At 43.6% G+C, this 21,022-nt stretch overlaps 1 protein-coding gene and 1 non-coding gene across 2 annotated transcripts in view; one reads left to right on the top strand and one right to left on the bottom strand.

Moving 5' to 3' along the window:
- The window catches only part of LOC128055247 (N-acetyllactosaminide beta-1,6-N-acetylglucosaminyl-transferase-like), a 52,827-nt gene that overhangs the window by 25,906 nt on the left and 5,899 nt on the right, over positions 1–21,022 (top strand). The window contains exon 2 of the mRNA XM_052647690.1: positions 16,699–16,791. Coding sequence (XP_052503650.1) covers positions 16,699–16,791 — 93 coding nt within the window. The remainder of the gene's footprint in view (positions 1–16,698; positions 16,792–21,022) is intronic.
- On the bottom strand, positions 9,886–9,957 carry TRNAW-CCA (transfer RNA tryptophan (anticodon CCA)). Its single transcript has one exon. It is a non-coding gene; the product is annotated as a tRNA-Trp (tRNA).

Genomic DNA, 21,022 nt, shown 5'->3' on the forward strand with positions numbered 1-21,022 from the left:
TAGGAAATTTAGAAATTAGGAAAATCCAGAAAATCACAAAGACTAAAATAAAAATCATCAACAGAAATATTCAGAGATAATATTTTAGCACATTTCTTTCAGTATTTGTTTTCATATAAAAACATCTATTTAATGTGTTTTTATAACTGTTCAATACAGTTCAGTCGCTCAGTCGTGTCCGACTCTTCGAGACCCCATGAATCGCAGCACGCCAGGCCTCCCTGTCCATCACCATCTCCCAGAGTTCACTCAGACTCACATCCATAGAGTCTGTGATGCCATCCAGCCATCTCATCCTCGGTCGTCCCCTTCTTCTCCTGCCCCTAATCCCTCCCAGCATCAGAGTCTTTTCCAATGAGTTAACTCTTTGCATGAGGTGGCCAAAGTACTGGAGCTTCAGCTTTCGCATCATTCCTTCCAAAGAAATCCCAGGGCTGATCTCCTTCAGAATGGACTGGTTGGATCTCCTTGCAGTCCAAGGGACTCTCAAGAGTCTTCTCCAACACCACAGTTCAAAAGCATCAATTCTTCGGCGCTCAGCCTTCTTCACAGTCCAACTCTCATATCCATACATGACCACAGGAAAAACCATAGCCTTGACCAGACGGACCTTAGTTGGCAAAGTAATGTCTCTGCTTTTGAATATACTATCTAGGTTGATCATGAATTTTCTTCCAACGAGTAAGCGTCTTTTAATTTCATGGCTGCAGTCACCATCTGCAGTGATTTGGAGCCCAAAAAAATAAAGTCTGACACTGTTTCTACTGTTTCCCCCTCTATTTCCCATGAAGTGATGGGACCAGATGCCATGATCTTCGTTTTCTGAATGTTGAACTTTAAGCCAACTTTTTCGCTCTCCTTTTTTTATAACTGGCTCCCTTCCTTTAATAGTATGTCCTAGTTTTTCTGTGTCCTGAAGAATTCTTCACCATAATTTATAATAGCTCAGTAATATGCCATCATGTGAATGCAATATCATTTATTTAGCAAAACTTCCAATTAGGGGGTTTTAGAAGGTATTATCAGTAATAATAGTTCATTGTTTTATTAACAAAATTTGTCATTAATGATGACTGAATCTCAGCAGTTATTATGTCCCAAGTACCATTCAGGGTGGTTTAAGTATATCACACACTTCACAACAACTCCATGAGGTATAGGGAATTTTTTTTTCCTAAAGTTTTCATTTTGTATTGAGGTATAGCCTGTTAACAATGTTGTGGTAGTTTCAGGTGAACATTGAAGGGATTCAGCCATACATATACATGTATCCATTTCCCCCAAACCTTCCTCCTATCCAGACTCTGTAGGAACTGTTTTGACACTCCTTTAGAGTTAGAGAAACCAAAGAACAGAGAGGTTAGGTCCCACAAAGGTCTCACAATTAATAATTGGTCCAGCAGGGACTTGAACCCAGGCAATATAGTTTGAGAGTGTTTCCTTTTAACTATTATATTACATTGCCTCTCAAATAAGAATTTAGAAAGAACTTCTTTAGGACAAATTCCAGTACATTGAACTGAGTCAAAGTATATGCAAGGGTTTGTTTGGGTTTTTTGTTAATTTATTTATTTTTGTCTCCTCTGGGTCGTCATTGCTGACCCAGGGCTTTCTCTTGGGGTGGTGCTTGGGTTTCTCATTGCAGCGGCTTCTCCTGTTGTGGAGCACAGGCTCTAGGTGCACGGGTTTTCGGAGTTTGGTGCATGGGCTCAGCTGCTCCTTGGTGTGTGGAATCTTCCTGGACCAGAGATTGAACTCATGTCCGCTGCATTGGCAGGCAGACTCCCAACCACTCGACCACCAGGGAAGTCTGTATGCAGATCTGTTAAGGGTTTTGATAGAAAGTGTCATATTGCTCTCCCCAAAATTGGTCCAGTTGCACTCCCACTGGCAAGTCTGAGACTCTCATTTCCCTACACCTTCTCCACCACCAGGTATTCATTTCAGTTCAGTTCAGTCGCTCAGTTGTGTCTGACTCTTTGCGACCCCATGGACTGCAGCACGCCAGGCCTCCCTGTCCGTCGCCAATTCCCAGAGCTTACTCAAACTCCTGTCCATCGAGTCGGTGATACCATCCAACCATCTCATCCTCTGTCGTCCCCTTCTCCTGCCTTCAATCTTTCCCATCATCAGGGTGTTTTCAATACCACTGGGTATTATCACTTTCTAAATCTTTGCCAGTTCCATATAAAATGATGAGAGGGGCAGGGAATATATAGGAAATCTAGGTACCTTCTACTCAGTTTTGCTGTGACTCTACAACTGCTCTAAACAAAAAGTCTATGAAAAAATTATTTTCTTAGCAGAGGCTACCTTAAGATTTAAATTTTACTAACTTTAGTTTCTAGCAAACATGAGCTTCTTTTTTTTAAATTGAGACATAACTGACATATAACAGTTTCAAATGTACGAGATAATGATACGAAATTTGTACATACTGTGAAATGATGTCTTGTTAACATCTGTCCCCACCACCATAGTTACAAATTTTTCTTTCCTTGTGATGAGAACTTTTAAGATTCTCTCCTATCACCTTCCAAATAGGCACTGCAGTGTTAATACCTACAGTCATCGTGCTATACTTTACAGCCCCATGAATTATTTTGAGCTTGTTTTCTTTTATTAGATATTTGCATAAGCCAGGGTACAGAGAATGACGTGAAAATGGAAGACCTATTTGGGAATTCCCGAAAGCCTGGTAGGACAGCTGGGTGTGTATGGATGGTGATGAAAGGTGATGTGGGCAGTGTTGAAAGGTGATGTCGTGGACAGTGATGAAAGGGGAGGCCTGGAAACTCAGTGCTGCAAACTCCACGTCCACAGGGCCAGGCAGACAGTGTGGGCTGGGAATCACAGTGGGGGAGCAGGGTGGCCGGAGAGCTCCAGGCTAGATAACCCTCTGGTGACTTGTGGACAGTGGACTCTTGGCAGTCCAGACTGTCGTGGGAACTTTTCTTTTCGGCCGTGTCCCACTCCCCTTCAGTGGGGGTCAAACCAAACAGGTCTCCCAGTCAGATATGGTTTCTGGGCTACCTGTCTGCTGCATAGAGTCTGTAGACATGACGGCAAAGATCCTCTTGAGCCATGCTCAACACACTGGTGTCTTCCTGGCCCGAATGTGACCTAGAGCATCAAACCGCTGGCCCTGGCCAGGGTCATGGTTCTGAGGCGCTAGCTGGGGCAGTTGATTCATGACAGCATGGAGCAAAAGAAGAAAGTGCCGATTTACACTCACGTGTTTGTGGCACGAGGCCACTTTGAACTGGGTCCTGAGGAGCAGAAGCAGCAACGTAAAATCAGATACGGAGCGAGGAGTCAGAATTCTGGGGGCAATGGGCACCCGTGAGAGGGATCTGGGGTGACGGCAGGGCTGGATTTGTCATTTGTCCGAGGGTGAGTTGGGGAGCAGTCATCACAAAGCACTAGAAGAAGCAGACGCAAGGCAGAGGATTCTAAGTAATCCCACGTCCCAGATAGGAAGGCCGCAAGGTCAACACTAATTATAGAAAAGGCCATTTGCTGGTATGGCCGACAAAGTGGGCAGACTGGAGGCCGAGAGACTGGTTTATAGGCAATTAAAACAGTCTCGGTGAGCGGGCAGTGCTAGCCAGGAAAAAGATGCTCTGAAAAGCCAGGTAAGGCTTGAAGAACTGCTGGTAGATGAGAAATCAGTCAGGGGCTCACCTGAAAACCAGTTCATTGCTAACTGGACTTATGGTGGTGATCATTTTGCAATATATACAAGTATCGAGTCACTATATTGTACACGCAAAACTAGTACAATGTTATATGGCAATTGTACTTCAATTTAGGAAAAGAAGATGAATCTCTGGGAAATAGAAGACTTTAGTTTTATTTTAAGCACTCCGGAAAGTTTTGATATATTCGAAGTTTGGAAACATCAAATTCTTTTCTTTCTTCCTCGTCTTCCTTCTTTCCTTCCCTTCACTCAGTGGTGCACAGTTTATTTGCTGGTTATTTGGCCGCTTGTCTGAGGGTGCTGTGCTGTGCTATGTTGTTATGTCCAGTTCTTTGTGAGCCCATGGACTGTAGCCCGCCAGCCTCCTCTGTCCATGGGATTCTCCAGGGAAGAATACTGGAGTGGGTTGCCATGCCCTCCTCCAGGGGATCTTCCCAACCCAGGGACAGAACCCGGGTCTCCCACATTGCAGATGGTTTCTTTCCTGTGTGAGCCACCTGTCTGAGGGCAGATCCATCAAAGACAGCGTTCTGATGTTTGTTTAGATGTTATGGTATTTCTGGGACACCTGATAAAAGTCTCACTTGAGAGTACTTCCCTCTTGTTCATGCCAGAGGTCGGCCTTGCTTGATCCAGCTCCCCCAAAGGACACTCATCACACTGCGTGAATAGTTTGTCAGCAACAATGGGCACCCTATAATTCAAGGTTTTTATTCCAGGTGCTTTCATGAGACATTAAACAAAAAACCTCCACCCCTTTCAATGTGGCCATTCAATCTCAAACTTTCATGAAACATCATCGGAATGAAATTGCTGATCATTTCCTGCTTTACTCACAAACCTGCATGCTCTCAAGAAAACAGAGTAACCTGAGGACAGGCATAATACAAAGAAAACAGAATGATCATCTTTCAGCTGCTTGAACTCTGAGATCCTGAAGAGAGAGAGTTCCTTAAATAGAACTAGAGAAATATGCCACAGAGGAGTGCATACACATCTAATCCAGTGGCTCTTCATTCCAGCATTTCTTTCTTTCCTCCACTGAATTAGCATAATTCTGCACTAGAGTCAAGCAAATCAGATAAAAGGAAACTTCTTTCTCTTTCACATATTAAAAAGTACAACATATACCCACACAGATCAAACTCTTCAAAAGAAAATACAGAGAGGAGATGCTGAAAGACTAGTTATTTATCCAAGTTCATTCTTGGAGAGCTGGAGTTCAGAAACTTGCTCTGCACCCCTGGAAGCAATACACTGTCAAAGAGAAATCATTCTTGAAGTTTGATTTTTTTTAAAATTCTCTTCATTCCCTCTTGGGATACTTGTGGGGCAGCCTTGGGAACGGTTCAGTTCTGGCCTCTCCTTACATCCTCGAGCCGTTTTTACCTCCAGACAATGACTGTGGAGTTGCTTTCTAGGCAAGGGACAAGTGAGTGGCTCAGGGGTCATCATGAGTGGAGGATATTGAAGCCTGTCTTGGTTTAGTGAAGAGAAGAAGGAAAAGTTGTCTGATAGTAATGAAAGGCAGGCCTTCACTGCCACAGAGAAATCTGTCATAGTAACAGGGGTGTTTGACAAGAGCTAAAGCCCCGGTGGCTCAGAGGTTAAAGCGTCTGCCTGTAATGCGGGAGACCCGGGTTCGATCCCTGGGTTGGGAAGATCCCCTGGAGAAGGAAATGGCAACCCACTCCAGTATTCTTGCCTGGAGAATCCCATGGAGGGAGGAGCCTGGTAGGCTACAGTCCATGGGGTCGCAAAGAGTCGGATACGACTGAGCGACTTCACTTTCACTTTTCACTTTCAATGATAAACAGACAGAGAACAATGGAAGCAAAGGGTCAGGGGATCAAGGTCAGTCTTTAGGTCATGAATGCACTGAAACCTGATCTGTTCTCTGGGGTTGCCAAAGATTGTCTGATGTAGTCCACTGGAGAAGGGAATGGCAAACCACTTCAGTATTCTTGCCTTGAGAACCCCATGAACAGTAGGAAAAGGCAAAATGATAGGATACTGAAAGAGAAACTCCCCAGGTCAGTAGGTTCCCAATATGCTACTGGAGATCAGTGGAGAAATAACTCCAGAAAGAGTGAAGGGTGAAGCCAAAGCAAAACCAATACCCAGCTGTGGATGTGACTGGTGATAGAAGCAAGGTCCGATGCTGTAAAGAGCAATATTGCATAGGCACCTGAAATGTCAGGTCCATGAATGAAGGCAAATTGGAAGTGGTCAAACAAGAGATGGCAAGGATGAACGTCGACATTCTAGGAATCAGCAAACTAAAATGGACTGGAATGGGTGAATTTAACTCAGATGACCATTATATCTACTACTGCGGGCAGGAATCGCTCAGTAGAAATGGAGTAGCCATCATGGTCAACAAAAGAGTCCAAAATGCAGTACTTGGATGCAGTCTCAAAAATGACAGAATGATCTCTGTTTGTCTCCAAGGCAAACCATTCAATATCACAGTTACCCAAGTCTATGCCCCAACCAGTAATGCTGAAGAAGCTGAAGTTGAATGGTTTTATGAAGACTGACAAGACCTTTTAGAACTAACACCCAAAAAAGATGTCCTTTTCATTATAGGGGACTGGAATGCAAAAGTAGGAAGTCAAGAAACACCTGGAGTAACAGGCAAATTTGGCCTTGGAATGTGGAATGAAGCAGGCCAAAGACTAATAGAGTTTTGCCAAGAAAATGCACTGGTCATAGCAAACACCCTCTTACAACAAAAGAGAAGACTCTACACATGGACATCACCAGATGGTCAACACTGAAATCAGATTGATTATATTCTTTGCAGCCAAAGATGGAGAAGTTCTACACAGTCAACAAAAACAAGACCGGGAGCTGACTGTGGCTCAGATCATGAACTCCTTATTACCAAATTCAGACTCAAATTGAAGAAAGTAGGGAAAACCGCTAGACCATTCAGGTATGACCTAAATCAAATCCCTTATGATTATACAGTGGAAGTGAGAAATAGATTTAAGGGCCTAGATCTGATAGATAGAGTGCCTGATGAACTATGGACTGAGGTTCGTGACATTGTACAGGAGACAGGGATCAAGACCATCCCCATGGAAAAGAAATGCAAAAAAGCAAAATGGCTGTCTGGGGAGGCCTTACAAATAGCTGTGAAAAGAAGAGAGGCGAAAAGCAAAGGAGAAAAGGAAAGATATAAGTATCTGAATTCAGAGTTCCAGAGAATAGCAAGAAGAGATAAGAAAGCCTTCTTCAGAGATCAATGCAAAGAAATAGAGGAAAACAACAGAATGGGAAAGACTAGAGATCTCTTCAAGAAAATTAGAGATACCAAGGAAACATTTCATGCAAAGATGGGCTTGATAAAGGACAGAAATGGCCTGGACCTAACAGAAGCAGAAGATATTAAGAAGAGGTGGCAAGAATACACGGAAGAACTGTATAAAAAAGATCTTCACGACCCAGATAATCATGATGGTGTGATCACTAATCTAGAGCCAGACGTCCTGGAATGTGAAGTCAAGTGGGCTTTAGAAAGCATCGCTACGAACAAAGCTAGTGGAGGTGATGGAATCCCAGTTGAGCTGTTTCAAATCCTGAAAGATGATGCTGTGAAAGTGCTGCACTCAATAGGCCAGCAAATTTGGAAAACTCAGCAGTGGCCACAGGACTGGAAAAGGTCAGTTTTCATTCCAATTCCAAAGAAAGACAATGCCAAAGAATGCTCAAACTACTGCACAATTGCACTCATCTCACATGGTAGTAAAGTAATGCTCAAAATTCTCCAAGCCAGGCTTCAGCAATATGTGAACCGTGAACTTCCTGATGTTCAAGCTGGTTTTAGAAAAGGCAGAGGAACCAGAGATCCAATTGCCAACATCCGATGGATCATGGAAAAAGCAAGAGAGTTCCAGAAAAACATCAATTTCTGCTTTACGGACTATGCCTAAGCCTTTGACTGTGTGGATCACAATAAACTGTGGAAAATTCTGAGAGAGATGGGAATACCAGACCACCTGACCTGCCTCTTGAGAAATCTGTATGCAGGTCAGGAAGCAACAGTTAGAACTGGACATGGAACAACAGACTGGTTCCAAATAGGAAAAGGAGTACGTCAAGGCTGTATACTGTCACCCTGCTTATTTAACTTCTATGCAGAGTACAACATGAGAAACGTTGGACTGGAAGAAACACAAGCTGGAATCCAGATTGCTGGGAGAAATATCAATCACCTCAGATATGCAGATGACACCACCCTTATGGCAGAAAGTGAAGAGGAACTAAAAAGCCTCTTGGATGAAAGTGAAAGTGGAGAGTGAAAAAGTTGGCCTAAAGCTCAACATTCAGAAAACGAAGATCATGGCATCCGGTCCCATCACTTCATGGGAAATAGATGGGGGGACATTGGAAACAGTGTCATACATTATTTTTGGGGGCTCCCTAATCACTGCAGATGGTGATTGCAGCCATGAAATTAAAAGATGCTTACTCCTTGGAAGAAAATTCATGACCAACCTAGATAGTATATTCAAAAGCAGAGACATTACTTTGCCGACTAAGGTCCGCCTAGTCAAGGGTATGGTTTTTCCTGTGGTCATGTATGGATGTGAGAGTTGGACTGTGAAGAAGGCTGAGCACTGAAGAATTGATGCGTTTGAACTGTGGTGTTGGAGAAGACTCTTGAGAGTCCCCTGGACTGCAAGGAGATCCAACCAGTCCATTCTGAAGGAGATCAGCCCTGGGATTTCTTTGGAAGGAATGATGCTAAAGCTGAAACTCCAATACTTTGGCCACCTCATGCAAAGAGTAGACTCATTGGAAAAGACTCTGATGCTGGGAGGGATTGGGGGCAGGAGGAGAAGGGGACGACCCAGGATGAGATGGCTGGATGGCATCACTGACTCGATGGACATGAGTCTGAGTGAACTCCGGGAGTTGGTGATGGACAGGAAGGCCTGGCGTGCTGGGATTCATGGGGTCGCAAAGAGTCAGACACGACTGACCAACTGAACTGACCTGAAAAACACTGCACTAACCTTTCCTGTTTGTCACTGGAAGATTGTCCAGGAAACACTCTTGAGCAGAGGAATCTGGGCAGCTAATAAAAATGTCAATACAACCCATAAGGGAAAAGGATCTAGAAAAGAAAATAGATTCCTGGGTTGGGAAGATCGGCTGGAGAACAGATGGCCTACCCACTCCAGTATTCTTGGGCTTCCTTGGTGGCTCAGCTGGTAAAGAATGTGCCTGCAATGTGGGAGACTTGGGTTCAGTCCCTGGGTTGGGAAGATCCCCTGGGGAAGGGAACAGCTACCCACTCCAGTTTTCTGGCCTGGAGAATTCCATAGACTATACAGTCCATGGGGTCACAAAGAGTCAGACAAAACTGAGTGACTTTCACTTTCACTTTCATACATATATATATATAAATGAATCACTGTGCTACACATTGTAAATCAACCTCAAAAAATAAAGTATAAAAAAATCCGTACATATAAACCTTTCTGGATATACTAGGCCAAAGTATCAGTATCAGTAAATATAAACCCAGGCTTCCCTGGTGGTCCAGCAGTTAAGAATTTGCCTTGCAACGCAACGGACACCAGTTCCGTCTCTGGTCCTGGAAGATCCCACGTACCGAAGGGTAACTGACCCATGAGCCACAACTAATGAACCAGTGTTCTCAAACCTGTATTCTGCAACAAGAGAAGCCACCACAACTAGAGAGTAGCCCCTACTCGCCATAACTAGAGAAAGCCCTTGCCTATCAACAGAGACCCAGTGCAAGCAAAACTAAGTAAATATTTTTTTAAAAAATAAAATAAATATAAACCCTTCTGGATACTCTGGGTCAAAAGCTCCAGGAACATCTCATTTGTGGCTTTGTCCCCAGCATCTCCTCTGGAACACAGGAGACCCACAAGTAAACTGTTGAATGAGCGAATAAATTATCTTGAAACAAAATCAACAAGGGCTTTAGCATGTCCACACTCCTGGGCAATTCACTTCAGTGTTGTGGGCTCTTGTTTACACAGCTTGGCAATGAAGAGGCGAGGCGAGGCAAGGTGAGGCGAGGTTGCTCAGTCGTGTCCGACTCTTTGCGACCCCGTGGACTGTAGCCTACCAGGCTCCTCCGTCCATGGGATTCTCCAGGCAAGAATACTGGAGTGGGTTGCCATTTCCTTCTCCAAAGGATCTTCCCCACCCAGGGATCGAACCCAGGTCTCCTGCATTGGAGGCAGACGCTTTAACCTCTGAGCCAGCAGGGAAGCCCTGGCAATGAAGGCAACAATGAAGGGAACATATTAAAATATTAAAGCATGAAAATTTCTAAAATCCCTTCCTCTATACAATTTTAGTTTTCTCTTTTCCTTGTTTTATCTTTTCCTCTTAAAACCAAAGAAGTCTATTTGTTGGCAGTTTGTCAGAGGTGATGTAGAGAGGTCATCATCTCAGGGATCACAGAACTCCAAAAAAAAAATCCCCATGAAAAGAAAAGAGGATCTTTCTGTAACATATGTTAAACCAACACAACATTGTAAAGCAATTATCCTCCAATTAAAATTTTTTTTAAAAATTAAGGGATTAATGAACCATTGGAAGGCAAAAACAAATATACCATTTTATTTCTCAATATAACCCCAGTTAACAATGAGGGGGTAAAGGCTGCAACATATGTTTCCCAACTATCAGTTAATTTTCCATTTTTTAAATTAAGTTAATCAGCAATGAACACCATTTTTTCTTTGGTTGAATTTCACAAGCACAATTACTAAGTCAGTGAAGCAAATCAGACTTGGATGCTTGTAAATAAACCTTTTTAAAATATAAAAGCAATGTAACATTAAAGGAAGTTTTGTACACACAAATTTGCACGTCTCATATTCAAATACTGGGTTGGCCAAAAAGTTCATTTGGGTTTTTCAGTAAGAGCTTATGGAACCCAAATGAACTTTTTGGCCAATTCAGTATTTAGACATGATTTTATTGTGAAAAGTGAAAGTCACTCAGTTATGTGACTCTACGAATTCTCCAGGCCAGAATACTGGAGTGGGTAGCCTATCCCTTCTCCAGGGGATCTTCCCGACCCAGGAATTGAACCGGGGTCTCCTGCATTACAGGTGGATTCTTTACCACCTGAGCTACCAGGGAAGCCCACATGGTTTTATTAATAAGGTACAATTCCATGTTCTCATCCAGGGGCAATTTATCCTCCCAGTGGACATTTGGCATCGTGTTCATTGTGCTCAGTCGTGTACAACTCTTTGTGACCCCATGGACTGTAGCCCACCAGGCTCCTCCGTCCATGGGATTCTCCAGGCAAGAATACTAGCGTGAATTGCCATTGCCTCCTCCAGGAGATCTTCCCAACCCAGGAATAGAACTCCCGTCTCCTGAATTGGCAAGCTGATTCTTTACCACTAGTGTCACCTGGGAAGCCCACATTTGGCATTATCTGTAAACATTGGGGTCACAACTTAGGGCTCAGGGGAGCAGGTAGAGGTGGCACTGGCATCTAGTGTGCAGAGGCCAGAGCTGCTGCCAAACACCCTACAATGCCCAGGACGGCCTCCACAACAGAATCATCCAAAGTGCCACTGAGAAAGTTGCTTTAGGTTATAGTACAAAAAAGCATTCTCTTCCACAGCTCCTCTGTCTTCATGGCTTGAATAGAAACAATTATGTTTTCAACCATTTATTTAGTTAAGTATGCGAGGCACTGTGCTAAACACAATACACACGTTATCTTAGGTAACAAAAACTCTCTGACGTTTTGAAGATTAGCACATGATGTTTGAAAGAGACTACGTAATTGTTCAAGGTCACCCAAGCCTGTAAATAGCACAGCCTGGGATTTGTTGCAAGAGGTAAATCCCATCGGTGGCTCAGTGGTAAAGAATTTGCTTGCAATGCAGGAGACACAGGAGATATGGGTTCGATCCCTGCATTGAGAAGATTCCTCTGGAGGAGGAAATAGTAACCCATGCCAGTACTCTTGCCTGAAAAATTCCATGGCCAGAGAGTAGCCTGGTGGGCTATAGTCCATGGGATCGTAAGAGTCAGACACAACTTAGGGACTGAACAACAACAGTGACTTTTCCTACTTTTCTAAACTGACTTTCCAGAGTTGTGCCAATTTCCAGCACCACTGTGAAGCCGTGAGAAAACCTCTTTCAATACACTGACCCTAGCATTACTTTTGACATTGAAAACCAAAATTCTTGCTTATTTAATAAGCTAAAAATTATGTATCTGAGCTTAAATAATAAACAGTTGCTGTAATTTGTTACCAGGTGTGAAATGAAAGTCGCTCAGTTGTGTCCAACTCTTTGTGACCCCGTGGACTAGTCCATGGAATTCTCCAGGCCAGAATACTGGAGTGGGTAGCCTTTGCCTTCTCCAGGGGATCTTCCCAGCCCAGGGATCAAACCCAGGTCTCCCGCATTGCAAGTGAATTCTCTACCAGCTGAGCCACCAGGGAAGCCTGATTACCATGTTACCTTGTATACCTCTCCCAAAACGAGGAACACGCTCGCCGTGTAAGAACAATAAGGAGGAAAGTCAAGTCAATATAAATAAAGCTTGTGTTCCAAAGAAACACATTCATTTATTCAACAAATGCAGCTGTTTGTCTAGTAGAAGCTAAGCCCCAAGAAAAACATTCCTGCTTAGTCTGTAAACTTGATCTCAAATCTTTTGTTTAAATAAGCCTATGAAGAGCAAATGAGAGAATTGTGTTTTATAGTTTAAAATGTTTTCTCTGATAATATTAGTGTCTTTTTTGCCCTGTCCTAGAAATACTGCAGAACAGATGCTACCTTGGATACCTGTGAATTGAGGCAGACTTGTACCCACATACCCCATAACTCCCCTCCTGACAAACAATAATCATAATAGCAACAATCATAGCACAATATAGTCTGATATTTTAAAATATATAGTAATAGTGTAAGTAAGTAAAGTCACTCAGTCGTGTCCGACTCTTTGCGACCCCATGGACTGTAGCCTACCATGCTCCTCCGTCCATGGGATTCTCCAGGCAAGAGTACTGGAGTGGGTTGCCATTTCCTTCTCCAGAGGATCTTCCCAACCCAGGGATCGAAGCTGGGTCTTCTGCATTGTAGGCAGATGCTTTACTGTCTAAGCCACCAGGGAAGTCATATAATGTGTATAATGGGATACAGTAGTACATCCCATTAGTGGATCATTTTAGTAGGTCTTAAATGAACATTTTTAACATGAGAGTAAACTAGAAAATAGCAGACAAGTGTACTGCTACAACACTAAATATTTTGTGAAACTTTTGTGTGGGTGAGAGAGTGAAATTGTTTTCCAGTGGCTTGCAGCCTAAAGGGTTGAAAACCTCTGATCTTATCTACCTACTTCACTGGAAAAGTAAGTCTGGGGGCCATTGCATGATGGCCAAGAATACACAGCTAGTTCTGGGGTGAGAACTTAGTTCCCAGCTCCCTAGGCCAGTATCTGTTCCACTGGGGAATTCAACCTAAGGTCAGTCTCTGGGGGAAAAACCGGAAAGAGATGTAGAGATGTTTTTAGGGGAGTAAAAGGGGCCACTGGCTGTTGGCACAAGTAACAAGATCAGTCGCTTTGGGGTCTCCACATATTTTTTAAAAATTATTAATTAATTAATTTTATTTTTTGGTTGCACCGGGTCTTTGTTGCTGCGCACGGGCTTTTTCTCTAGTTGCGGCGAGCGGGGACTACTTTCTGTTGCGATATGCGGGCGTCTCATTGCAGGGGCTTCTCATTGCAGGGGCTTCTCATTGCAGGGGCTTCTCATTGCAGGGGCTTCTCTTGTTGCAGAGCACCGGCTCTAGGCGGGAGGGGTGGGGGCTGGGGGGTGGGGGGCTTCAATAGTCGAGGCTCTTGGGCTCAAAAGTTTCCTTTGTATCCAAGGTTCCACATCCATGGATTCAACCAACCTCCTATTGCCTACGCTACTGAAAAAAATCTGTGTAGGAAAGGACCCTTGCAGTTCAAACCCATGCTTTTCAAGGGTCAATTGTGTTCCCTGCAGAGGGGACAAAGATGTAAGTATCAGATTATTTCACGAGAGCAGAATTTGAGTGAGAAGAGCAGAGTGGGAAGCTCCCCTGAAATTGGATGAAGGCTGAGGGAGCGACTTCCGGAGGGGAAGAAATGAAGCTGAGTTCCTGGCCGTATTGATTGTAGCCCAAGCTTGACTGTGCGCAGGGATCCTCGCTGGGGCTTGGCAAGATGCTCATTCTGGTGCAGAAGGAATGGGTGGGGCCCGAGATACTGCATAAAGAGTCAGTTTGTGATGTTCAATATTAATGAGAATGAAAGAGGAAGAGAAATATTTTGTTCTTTTAAAGATTCAGTCCTTTAAAGGAGGGCCAGCGAATTTTCGTCAAGACAATGTTTTATTCACATCTTTCTGTAATTATTTAATTGAAAGAGACATAAAAATCACACATCAGCTGCCTTGCTGACATGAGTGAATATACCAGATTACCTATTTGCTTTCCAGACTGCCTCTACCCACCGCTCAATTTAACCAAGGCGAGGTTTATTCTAAATTATTTTAAAGTTTGTTCTGGGACTTCCCTGGTGGTTCAGTGGCTAAGATCTTGTGCTTCCAATGTAGGGGGCGCAGGTTCAATCCCTGATCAGGGAACTAAGGTCCCACATGCCTTGGAATGCAGCCGAAACAATAGTAATTTTGAAAAATGTGTGCGAAGAACAAAATTAAAGAAGCCTCTTCTCTTATAGGCAAAGACTAAAGTAACTTTTAAAGTATTAAATGCAAACTAAAATAATAGGAAGACATATTGCTTAATAAAGAGTTTTTCTTGAGTGCTTAACACTTACAAACAACGTTTTTAAGTTTGGCAACAAGGAAAGAAGAATCTCTGATAGAGAGCCCGTAGGGGTGAAGACTCATGTTATTTACAGAAAAGGCTGTGCAAAATTTAATTTTAGCTGGAAGACTTTAGTACAGTTCTTAATTTCAATCCTCATATAGTTATTATGTGACATCAGAGCAAAAGAGCAGAGCTTTTTTTTACTGTCTGAAAATCCACGTTTTCATCAGTTTTTTTAAAAAATATTTTATTTCTTTTTTTATTTGACTGCTCCAGGTCTTAGCTGTGGGAATCTTTTTAGTTTCACCATTCGAACTCCTCCTTGTGGCATGTGGGATCTAGTTCCCTGGCCAGGGATCAAACTCGGCTCCCCCAGAACACGGAGTATTAGCCACCGGATCACCAGGGAAGTTCCTTATCAGTGTTTTTAAAGAGGAAAAAATGTTATGTGCCTAAATCCATTAAACTTCTCAATATATTGATCTTGTCCAATTTTTAAATTAAAAATATCCATCATCTTGGGTAATTTGGTTCTCATTAGTTTGTGTATTCGTTTTCTATTTGCCATTGTCACAGTTTATCACAGACTTAGGGGCTTAAATGATGTACTTGTCTCCTCTTATGGTTCTGTGGGTCAGAAGTCTGACGTGGTCTCACCAGCCCAAAGTCAAGGTGTTGGCTGCACTATGCTCCTCTCTGTAGGGCTGGGTTGTATCCCTCTCCTTGCCTTTTCCAGTTTCTACAGGCCACTCACATACCCTAGCCCCTTCCTCCTCCTCACCTTGTACCACTCCAGCCAGCTCTCCACCTCCCTCTTCCACTGTTAAAGACCCTTGTATTTACAATGGCCTTGGATAAATCGGGATAATCTCACTAGTTGAAGGTGAACTGATCAGCAACCTTAATTCCCCTTTGCCATAGCATATTGTCAGGTTCCAGGGATTAGGATGCAGACTTGTTTGAGGATATGCTGGGGGCAGGGGCATTATCCCTCCTGCCAGATCTGTTAAGAAAAGACTGTTTTGCAATTCGAGTCCCAATGTCATTTGCATGGTATTCACATTGCATTTCTCACTGATGAGAATCCCTAGAGCTCTTATAACACAAACTAGCCCTCATTTAGTTGCACTTACATTGATTCCCATATTCAGTGCTCCTTTTCCAGTAATGGAATCTCTGTCACTTACTAGCATTAAGGATGACATAGAGTGGCCAGTTTCCTGAGCTTTTACTGTAAGATAGATGTTATCTGGAAAGTCCTAAAAATTTTGGATAATGGTACTTTTTACAATAGCCAAGACATGGAAGCAACCTACATGTCCATTGACAGAGGAATGGATAAACAAGTTGTGGCACATATACACAGTAGAATATTACTCAGCCATAAAAAAGAATGAAATAATGCCACTTACAGTAACATGGATAGACCTAGAGATTATATTAAGTGGCATACGTTGGACAGAGAAAGACAAATCCCATATTATATCACTTACACGAGAAATCTAATTTAAAAAATGATACAAATGAATTTATTTACAAAACAGAAATAGACTCACAGATCTCAAAATTAAACTTATGGTTACCAAAGGGTGAAACATGGGGGGAAGTGATAAATTGGGAGATTGGGATTAACATATACACACCACTATAGATAATAGAGATAACTAATAAGAACCCAAACAACAAGGATCTACTGTATATCACAGGGAACTCTACTCAATAGTCTGTAATAATTTATATGGGGAAAGGGTCTGAAAAAAGAAGGGATATATATGTGTGTAAACTGATTCCCTTTGTTGTACATGAAAAACCAACACAACATTGTAAATTATCTATACTCTAATAAAAACAGTTTTTAGGTAAATTCAATTAAGATTCAATTGAGATACCAGGAAATTCTCAGCTTTTCCATCTGCACTGTGATTGCATCCAGTGGCGTTTCTTGCAGGCTTGCAAGATATGAAAAATGAAAAAAAAAGAAAAATAGATTATTTTTACAGGGGAAGTCTAGGTTCGTAACTACCAACAGTTCTCACAACAAGCCTTTGGGGATTTGTACCAATGATGAGAAATCTGATGTGAAAGAAACTATACTGAGAAAATGAGCATGCCTTGGAAGCTTAGGTTCTTATTTCTGATTTTTCTTCTTTATGAACATTGCAGGTGTCCCTGGCTCCATGCCAAATGCATCCTGGGCCGGTGACCTCAGAGCTGTGAAGTGGTTTGACATGAAAGATAAACACGGAGGCTGCCACGGTGAGGCATTCTTTTCAAACTTTGAGGCCACTTTGCTTGTTGGTGTTGGCATGAAAGGAGCTGTGGAATACAGGGGTTCTCACAGACAGACCTGCTGGTTTATTTAGACAGCCTGTGAATTATTAAACAGAGCAACTAGAGGCACAGTCCTTGAAAACTTAATGTGGTTTTTTTTTAAATAGTATTAATTTTAAAAAAATATTTATTTATTTTTGGCTGCACTGAGTCTTCCTTGCTGTGCATGGGCTTTCTCTAGCTGTAGTGAGCTGGGGCTATTCTCTAGTTGCAGTGGCTTCTCTTGTGCAGCACAGGTTTTGTTGCCCTGGAGCATGTGGGATCCTGGTTCCCACGCCAAGGATAGAACCTGTATCCCCTGCATTGGCAGGCAGATGCTTCACCACTGGACCACCAGGGAAGTCTCAAGTTTAAGTATCTTACAGACATTCTCTGTCTTACGATTACCTAGGGAGATGTAGAGGTAGGCTCAAATTATAATGGTACTTTCCTCTTGCTAGTTTCTGTTCTCTTTTTCTTCCTTCCTTTTTCTGTCCCTTTTGAGGGTGCAGCAGTTAGGCAGAGCAAGCAGTCACAATGAGAAGTGATGTCACCTTCTCTCCAGGGAGCCCCATCCCTCACATCAGCCTCTGCCCCCTCCACCAATGGGTTTCCAGGTGGCTTGGAGGTATTTGCTCCAGCATGATGGCAGGTGACAGCAAAAAGAGAGATTGCCCCTCCAAATGGATAAGAACTAGAAGACGAGCAGCTGTGAAGAAGACTTCTTATCGGTCTTGGTGTGGATTCCATTAAGACTCTCGCCTGATACATGGCTGCTGCTGCTGCTAAGTCACTTCAGTCGTGTCCGACTCTGTGCGATCCCATAGGTGGCAGCCCACCAGGCTCCCTCGTCCCTGGGATTCTCCAGGCAAGAACACTGGAGTGGGTTGCCATTGCCTTCTCCAATGCAGGAAAGAGAAAGTTGAAAGTGAAGTCGCTCAGTCGTGCCCGACTCTTAGCGACCCCATGGACTGCAGCCCACCAGGCTCCACCATCCCTGGGATTTTCCAGGCAAGAGCACTGGGGTGGGGTGCTGTTACATGGCAGCGTGCCTGTTTGTTGACGAGAGCGAGCATAACAAGGTACCGTAGACTGAGGGGTTCAAACCACCGAAGCTTCTTTGCTTACAGTCCTGGAGGCTGGAAGTCGGAGATCGACATGCCGGTAGCTTTGGCTTTTCCTGGGGCCTCTTCCCTTGGCTTGCTTAGATCAGGGCCATCCATTAGACCTCATTTAACTCAGTTATCTCTTTAAAGGCCCTACATCTAACACAGTTACAGTCTGAGGTGCTGGAGGTTAGGACTTTGACATGTGAATTTGGGGGAAATACAATGCAGTCTATAAAAGAAGGCCATAAATATATATTCAGTGAATGAATGATTAAGTGAACAGTTGAGTGAGTGAATAGGAAGGTTTGCCCTGTAAAGTCTGGCCCCTCCCCACCCCACCCCCCCGCCCCCGCCATTCAATTTATAGCTTCACTTATTAGTCCTTTTATTCTACATCTAACATTTCAGATAATAAATAATAATATTTTCACCTAGTAGTGTCCGACTTTCTGTGACTCCATGGACTATAGCCTGCCAGGCTCTTCTGTCCATGGAACTCTCCAGGCAAGAACACTAGAGTAGGTTGCCATTTCCTTCTCTATGAAGAAGAGAAATGGCAACATTTCAGATGAAAACTCCAAATTGCTGCTTCTTGCCAGTTCTCCACCAAGCTTGCGCTCCTTCCCAGGTGTGTCTCTTGAGGTCCCCACCCCCCCCATTATAGAGGCCAGCATCCTTGCATCCCTGCACAAGTCTTCCTGCAAGTATATTCATGTCTCTACCTTAATTGGCCCACGTTTTCCCCAGAGGACAGCTCATTGCCACCTGCCTGCATAACCTGCCCTCCTAGTGGGGAGAGGAAAATGCAGAGAAGGATATTTTGCACTTTGCTCTCCTGGGTCTTCCTTAGAAAATGGACTATCTCTATCAGTGAGGGTCCCAGTATTGGGGATAGGCTGTCTTCTCCACATCCTTCTATAACCCCTATCACCTGGCCTCCAGGGCCACTGCGGTCATCCTCTGATCCGCTTCTCCTCCTCTTCTCTGGCTGTAACACTTGAGGATGTCAACATCTACAGCATGGACCCATGTGATGGGATTACTTTGCAGCCCAAGCCCTCCCTCCCCGCTCCCTACAGAAGTTCGTGTCCATTGTGTATCAGCCACGTATACTCCCTGCCCAAGTAGAGACTTACCTTCAGTCTCCTTGACATCACCTGCATCCAGGACTTGCCTCAGTAGAAAAGGTATAGACTAGTCAGATTTGCCTTTTTGTAACGACTTTTAGGCTTCCCAGGTTGCTCAGTGATAAACAATCTTCCTGCCAATGCTGGAGACGTGAGTTCCATCCTGGGTCAGGAAGATCTCTTGGAGAAGGAAATGGCAAACCCGCTCCAGTATTTCTGCCTGGGAAATCCCACGGACAGAGGAGGCTGGTGGGTTAGCAACTAAACCACAACAGCAAAGGACTTTTACTGATTACATGACAGATGGGGCCATGAATGTAGCCTCTAGCCAGGAACTACATAGAGTTCAAAGTTTGGATAGCCCAGTCTGCCCCCTTCAAACAAATGTCTCACTTTTTTTCTTCTCTTAACACCTGTTATGCCATTTGAAAGCCTTAAGCTGTTAGCATTAAAAATATTTGTCCCCAAACCACTATATGGGGAAAAGAAAAAGGCACAGTCTGGACAGAGGAGGTAGAACTCTATATCAATCCACCAAGTCAGTAATATCATCTGGATCTTGTCCCCTTGGCTGTGTTTGTTCCAAACCTGTGAGTGTAGCCACTTTCCAAGCCTTGTTAGCATTTAGAATCACAGAGTACCATTCTAGACCTGTGGTCTTGAACTTCAGCTCCCATCTCTGATTCCAATCTCTTCGTCTTCCTTCACCAACTTATATACTATATATTTTACTGTCTTTCTTCCCCAGAACAGAATAGAAGGCCCAGCAATGCTGGGGGTTTTGACCAGTTTGTTCATTGCCATAGCCCCACATCTAAAATATGATGTTGTCATGTTAGATGTGTTTGCTTTTTTAAAATTGGGACTTCCAGAGATTCAACTTTCCTGGCTCCCTCCTCCTACAGGTTCTTTATGAGGATCCCTTGTCTAGCCTGTGTACTGTGTCAGCTTTTCATGCTGTTCTCGCAAACATTTTAGATTCCCTTGGCATTTGATCCTAGGAGGCTGATTCGTACGCGTAATCATTACTGTCGTCTGCTTTTTGTCATTTGTGGTTCCCTAGGCAGAACACTGGTGAAGAATGCTCCAGAACTGTCCTAAACTCACCCACCACCTCCCTTCAGATGGCCCTTCTGGCTGCCCACTTGTTCTTTTATTTACGTCATTACTGGCCTGGTACTCTTCATGGTGTACCCATTTTCAGCTTTTTGGCTCACCTTTAAACTCCTAATCTTGTGCTGAAACAGCCCCTCTACTCTCCAAAGGTGATCATTTCAACTTTAGGAAGAACTTTGAAGACATTTGATTAAAATCACCTTATCAATTCCTTTATCAAGTCATCCCTTTCCTCCATCTTAGAGCATTTTGGTTTTTGGGGGGTGGGGCGGCTGCATTGTGTCTTAATTGCAGAATCTTTGTTGTAGAATTCGGGATCTGGTATGTGGGATCTTAGTTCCCTGACCAGGGACCGAACTCACATCCCCTGCATTGGGAGGTGGATTCTTAACCACTGGACCACCAGGGAAGTCCCCATCGTAGGGCATTTTGGACCCTTTCTCCCATTGTTGCTTTCTGTTTCAAGAAGAAAAGTGACCCATCCTCCCAACCAAGGTCCCCATCTGGCCTCAGTCATGTGCGGGTCCACCTCAGTTATCCCGTTGCTCTCTTGCATTCTGAGTGACTGTCTCTGCTGGTTCTTTTCCTTCTCTCTGCCAAGATGTATTTCTGCCTCTGTCCTCAAGACCAAGCTGTCTAGGCTCTCTCCTCATGATCCAACCCCAAATCTTCTCTCCTGTTCACTTTCTTTTCTTAAGCATGGGTGTGCTGTTGTGTACCAAGTTGTTCTCACCTACCACCAGCTTATTCTTTAACATCCCCCGAACTCTGGCTTCTTTCTCCACTGATTTTCAGTCTCCTGTCTCTCTTCCCAGCCACATTGAG

The sequence above is a fragment of the Budorcas taxicolor genome, chromosome 11, assembly GCF_023091745.1.
Source record: "Budorcas taxicolor isolate Tak-1 chromosome 11, Takin1.1, whole genome shotgun sequence".
NCBI lineage: Eukaryota > Metazoa > Chordata > Mammalia > Artiodactyla > Bovidae > Budorcas > Budorcas taxicolor.